The sequence below is a fragment of the Echinops telfairi genome, unplaced genomic scaffold, assembly GCF_000313985.2.
Source record: "Echinops telfairi isolate 266 unplaced genomic scaffold, ASM31398v2 ScPeMD7_7421;HRSCAF=8459, whole genome shotgun sequence".
NCBI classification, from domain to species: domain Eukaryota; kingdom Metazoa; phylum Chordata; class Mammalia; order Afrosoricida; family Tenrecidae; genus Echinops; species Echinops telfairi.
The window spans coordinates 12062721-12068853 of record NW_022111321.1 but is presented as its reverse complement, the minus strand read 5'-3'; the positions used below and the strand labels follow the sequence as shown (position 1 = coordinate 12068853).

General features: G+C 37.5%; 1 protein-coding gene across 1 annotated transcript in view; it reads left to right on the top strand.

The window, feature by feature from the left end:
• The window catches only part of LOC101657229 (stromelysin-2), a 12655-nt gene extending 6731 nt beyond the window's left edge, over positions 1-5924 (top strand). The window contains exons 8-10 of the mRNA XM_004709006.1: positions 2779-2938; positions 4533-4636; positions 5824-5924. Coding sequence (XP_004709063.1) covers positions 2779-2938; positions 4533-4636; positions 5824-5924 — 365 coding nt within the window. The remainder of the gene's footprint in view (positions 1-2778; positions 2939-4532; positions 4637-5823) is intronic.
• The last annotated feature ends 209 nt before the right edge of the window (positions 5925-6133 follow it).

Here is a 6133-nt window from a genome sequence, read left to right as displayed (position 1 = left end):
TGTATAGATTCACTCTGTGCTTTCAAGAGATTGTTTATAATGATCCAACATGGGAAAATGTCCCATGTGATATCATGTTCCCAGGAATAATGAATACTCTGAATTCTCTTTCTTCCCCTCTTTTTCACTGGTTCCTTTAAGTTCTATGAGCATCCGGAATTAGTTTGTCTGAGAACGTTAGGACACAATGTCTTTCTCCATATAATACTTCCCATGAAAAGCAAGAAATGAAAATATAAGTGAGTACTCAGAATTAGAATATTGTAAACTCCCTTTTTCCTGAGGGATTATTTTTAAGGAAAAGTTTGGCCTATATAGGCACATACACTAGTTGTTCTTTCTCTTGCCTCTCAAATTATTATTCCTTATCTTTAGGACATCTCTTAGTTTGTATTTTCATTCATTATTTAGACAGCCATCAATAGAGTGTAAGCAATTGTTTCCTCTGGTATTTAATGAACATTTGTCTCAGTAAGCATTTGTTGAATGAATGTGTCTTTCATATATTTAACTTGTGCTGACCTGCATGTCATTAAACTACACACAGATCCTGAACATGGCTTACTGTGTATTTAGGCCCATACTGCACATTTGAGCCTCTGGTCCAAGCAGAATAAAGTTTCTCCCCATCTTGAATTTACTGCTCTTTTTTCTACATTCAATAAAAACTTACTTATCTTTTAATTTTGATTTGAAAATAGTCTCTGAGACCTAAGTAACAGGTGATATTCTATATTTATAGAAAAGCTTATTATAGTAAAAATGTCAATTTATCTATAGACACAAAACAATTTCAATTCAAGTGCCCAGAAATTTACAATGGAAATTGAAAAATTGTTCCCATCATGCTAAAGGACGAACAAAGGGGTTGGAGAAAAATAAAAGGATCAAACATGATGTGGCAGATATGAGGACATTATATGAGTCAAGGTCACTTATGTCGTGTCAGAACAACAAAAACCTATTACTATCAAGCCAATTCCTAATCATAAATCACGAAACTTGACTTACTGCCATGACTCAATTCAAACTCATAGCAAACTTCAGCTATGACAGAGTAGAACTGTCCACTAAGGTTTCCAATCCAGTATCATTACAGAAAATGCCAACTCTCTTTTTCATGGAGTGACAGGTGGGTACAAAACAATGGCCACTTAGCAGCCAAGCAGTTTAACCAGTGCCCCACCAGAGCTCCTTACTTAGTACTAGGGCAGAGACAAATACATTGACCAACGGAAAGATCTAGATTTGGTGAGTGGTCACTTTTTCAGAGATTTGTAAACTACTGGTTCACTGTTCTTTTGGCAATATCCTATCCGGGATTTTATTACATTCTTCCATTACATTCATCTAGGAATATATGAGCTTGCTGTTTTCATATTAAATGGCATAAAGGCATTTAAAAGCCTATTGATATCCATTTTAAAAATGAACAGCCTTAACACTCTTTAGGTTTATGGGGTAAAAATCCACAGAAAGTACAGGGAGTTTCCATATCCCTCCTCCCCCACAGCCTCACCGTGGGCATAAGTTTTCATGATTTTGCTGTGTTGTAATTTTAATCATTGTTGAAGTTTTATTTCCTCTAAATTCCTAATATTGTTTCATGGCCCTTCCTAGTAGCCATCACCAATTTAATAAAATATTTAGTACTTTTAGAGGTCTTCTTAAAAAAGCAAACTTTTGGTTTAGTAAGTCTTTTATTTTGATTTTCTATTTAATTGGGTTCTGTCCATATCTTTACTATTGTCTTCTGAAGCTTGATATTTACCTTATTGATATGTAGCTTAAATTTTTTTTGAATGTAGGAATTTAAGCTTATCAATATTTCTCTCTTCCCAGCTTTTATCTCAATTTTAATACTGCAAGTTTTGATAAATAGCATTTTCATTATTGTTAACTTTAACATTTTAAAAATATCCATTTCTTATTGTCTGTGTTGAATCATAAGTTACTTGGAGGATTTTAAAATATCAAAATCAAATGACATGATGTGACTTGCATCCACAGTCTCTGGTGTTCCAGAGGGCAGAGTAGAGGGGAACCCTTGGCACACTGTCTAGTAAATGCTGGGGTGAAGGGAAGCCAGGGCTCACGGGAGCTCAAAGGATTCTGAGATTCAGCAGCTCCCCTAGAAAAAATCATGGTTAGCATGAGTCTTGTAAAAGAAGAATTTTGCTTTGTAGAGAGAGATTGTGTAGAAAATGAAAAGTTCTTCAAGACAAAAGAAGTTATTGAAAGAAAAGTAAGAGAGTACTTGGATCTGCTCAAGTACAAGTCACTCAATTCAAGTGCAGAAAGAGAGACGAACAATAAATTGGTACTTTAGTTATTCTGGCCAGAGAAGGTAATAGAAGACCATCATCCTAATTCCCTTAGACGTGGGTAGATTCCAGAAGGATTTAGAAGTCAAGATTAGATTGGTGACTATGATATATCCAAAAGCAATAAGCAATAAGCAATTTATTCATGAATGTGAAGCTTGGGAGAGAGGTCTAGATTGTAAATTTAGGTTAAGAAGTCATGAACAATGACAAGAAAACAAACAAAAAAGAATTGTCACTATAGTTTATTAATAATAAAGATACTGCACATAAATGTTTAATCATTTATTCATGTTTCATTTAAAGAATACTTGCTAAATATCTACTATAAGCTGGGAATTCCTTGGTGGTTTGAATTAAGACTAAGACTTCATATTTATTACAATAATGAAATTAATACATTTCTAAAACCAAAAGTTTCACTCTCTTGGATCTTTTTTTTTTTTTTCATTAGGAAATAAGTTCTGGGCCACCAGAGGAAATGAGATACAAGTAGGTTATCCAAGAAGCATCCATACCCTGGGCTTTCCTCCAACTGTAAAGAAAATTGATGCAGCCATGTCTGATCAGAAAGAGAAGAAAACATACTTCTTTGTAGAAGACAAATACTGGAGGTAAAGAAGAAATCAGAATTGTCTTGTAGGCAACTTCATTAGGGAAGTTGCTTTCTTTCTTGAAGGAGAGCCCCATCCCTATCCTTGAACTTCTTCTAGCTCTAAACTTCCTCCTTATCAAAGACAAATGAATAGTTATTGGACTTCTTAGGTATAATAAAGGGTTCTCACTAAGGCATGGCAAAAGAGCTCTGGTGGCTTAGTGGTTACATGGAGGTGCTAACTGCAAAGTCAAAGTCCCCAGCTGCTCCAAGGCAGCTTGTCAGAGTTCAGTGGGATCATTAGGGTTGATTGTGATGATGAATATACAATTCTTTTTAGAAGTGGTTAACTATGGAAGGATATGATATATGAATATTATATCAAGAAAACTACTTTAAAAAAAAACTTGATCTACGATGACCAGGGATAAAGGAAAGAGTTTTTGCTGAAGGGCATTGAGTTCATGTTAATGGTGGTGGGACAATTCGGAGAAGGAAAACAATAATGGCTGTACAACACAAAGAATACAATCGAGGGCACTGAATTACACATGTAGAAGTTGATGAATTGGTGAATGCTTTGTTTTGTATATTTTTGACAAAATTGGGGGTGAAATTATATGAATAACGATGAGTATGGGGGAAAAGAAAATGTTCTAAAATTGATTGTGGTAAAGATGGTACAATTAAAAAAAAGATGGTACAATTCTTATTCATACGGTTGAACTATTGAATTATGTGATATATGGACAGAGTGACAATAAAATTGTTTAACAAAACAAAAGCAAAGGCAGATCACTGAGTCATGTACTAGGTAACAGACTATTTCAGGCGAGGCCAACTAAGATTCAGACTGCAGGCACAATTCTTATTCATTTCTCATCCTGCTGTCAGTTAGCACCCAATTCCTATGGGAAGCCTATGAGCAGCAGGCTCTGGAGACAAGGCCTACAGGAGGCTCAGTGTGGTGGTGGTCTTGTTTCTAGAGTTTTTTGAGTCAGCTCTGATTAATATCAACCCCGCGAACAACAAAACAAAACACCACCCAGCCCTGCACCATCTCACAATTGTTATGCTTGAGCGCAGCCCCTGTGTCCATCCATCTTCCTTGAGGGCTTTACTTTACATGGAAGTGGAGGGTCTGACCCTCTGCTTTAGGAAGCGTGCTATCCTTTCCCAAGGATTGGCCCCTTCTAATAACATGCTCCAAATACATAAGACAAAGTCTTAGTGCCTCACTTCTCAGGAGGATTCTGCCTAGACACTGGTCCCAGGGGACCCAATGTGGTAGAAAATGAGAAGGTTATTTTCAGCCAAATAACATGTTTCACTTTGCATCCTATGTGTATTTGTGACAAATATGGTCCAGGTTTAGAAAACTGACATCAGACACAGGTAGAGAACTGTTCTAGAAGGACACAAGGTCTGTCTTTAGGGAAGATGTTGTTTTATGAACTGAATTTGTAAGCCAGGGAAAGTCACTTATTTGAAGCATGCCCTTTTAACGCTTGAAAAGTTTACCCAGGATTTCATCCTGGAACACTGATCTATGTAATACTGGTCTATGTAATAGAGGCGCTACACAATGCCGGACTTCATTTCTTTTGGTATAGATTTGATGAAAACAGCCAGATCCTGGAGCAAGGCTTCCCCAGACTAATAGCTGACGACTTCCCAGGAGTTGAGCCAAAGATTGATGCTGTCCTGGAGGCATCTGGTAAGAGGACGCTCTGTTGGTTGTCAAAGGGGATATCTTATAGCATTAAAATTTATGCAGTTTGAAGTTACATTTTATCTTTATTCAATGTCACAAGTCCTTTTTATCTCTGCACATGAAAATCAAAGGATACTCCTTCATATTATAGCCGCTTTCTTATATTATAAAACCACTGCCACTGAGTTGATTCCAACTCACAGCAAGTCTACAGGACAAGTAGAACTGCTCCATCGGGGCTCGGAGGGTCCATAATGTTTCTGAAGCAGATTGCCTCCTCTTTATACTATGGAGTGGCTGGTGCATTTGAACTGCTTACCTTTCAGTTAGCAGTCTGGTGCTTAACCCACAGCACCACCAAGGCTTCTTTTGTACAGTTGTATAAAAAGCCCAGCTGGATGTGAATCTTGCTGTCTTTAACTCTATCTCATTCTGTTACCCTTTCTCTCCTATCTCATCTCAATGAATCTTCTCTGGCCTTATCTTAGGCGATGATCTACAATGGCCATTTATAAGCAAATACCTTCCCATGTGCTCAAAACAGACAACATGTAATTTTTGTGATAGGCAGATGGGAAAGGAAAAATTGTTGTTGCTTTCCCTGTAAAACCACTATTGAACAGAGATGCCACAGCTTACCAATCATAATGCCTAAGAAGCTGACAATCTCATTACTAAGACAACCTGACCAAAATGTATGCAAAGCAGGGAATGAACCTCTGATATTTTCATTGTTTGTTTCTCTTGGGTTCACTTGTCTTCCAAGCAATAATTTAGGGCCTGGGGGTGAAGAAGGGAATTGGAAGAAAGGGATAAATAAACCATAAAATAAATAAATATGTTTTCAAAATATTATAGAGTTTTATCTAGTTGGAGACAGTATAGTCTAATGCTTTATGGAAGGGGCTTTGAAGTCAGAGAGAAAGGACATAGAATCCCCTTCATCTTTCATTTATGGTATTTCCCTGGGGAGAGAGGGGCGCGGAAAGCCTCCTTAATTTGGGGGTCTTTTTCTCCCTTACTATGATTCTTTTCCCTTTATTTGTAAGGAAAAAGGCATGTTAATGCAGCACAAAGCAAGCACTTAATAAATGCCACCCACTATTAATATGCTCTTATTCCAAGTTGTATATGTTTCAAAACTAATTTGCTTGAAGGATGTCTGATTATGCTCTCATCTCTATTTGCAGGGCTTTTTTATTTCTTCAGTGGATCGTCGCAGTTTGAATTTGACCCTAAAGCCAAGATGGTGACACATGTGTTGAAAAGCAACAGTTGGTTACATTGTTAGTCAAAAGACAGAGAAGAAAAACCTTGGTAGGTGCCATCCAATCGGGTCTGCCTATTGCAGCCCTTGGTACTACTGAACCTAACGCTGCCTGGCCCTGCAGCATCCTTCCAATCACGGCTCTGTCATAGCCACCACAGCCTCCATCTGTTGAGGGTCCTTTCTGTTCATGGACACTCTACTTTTCCAAGCAACGGGTCCTTCCCCAGGAA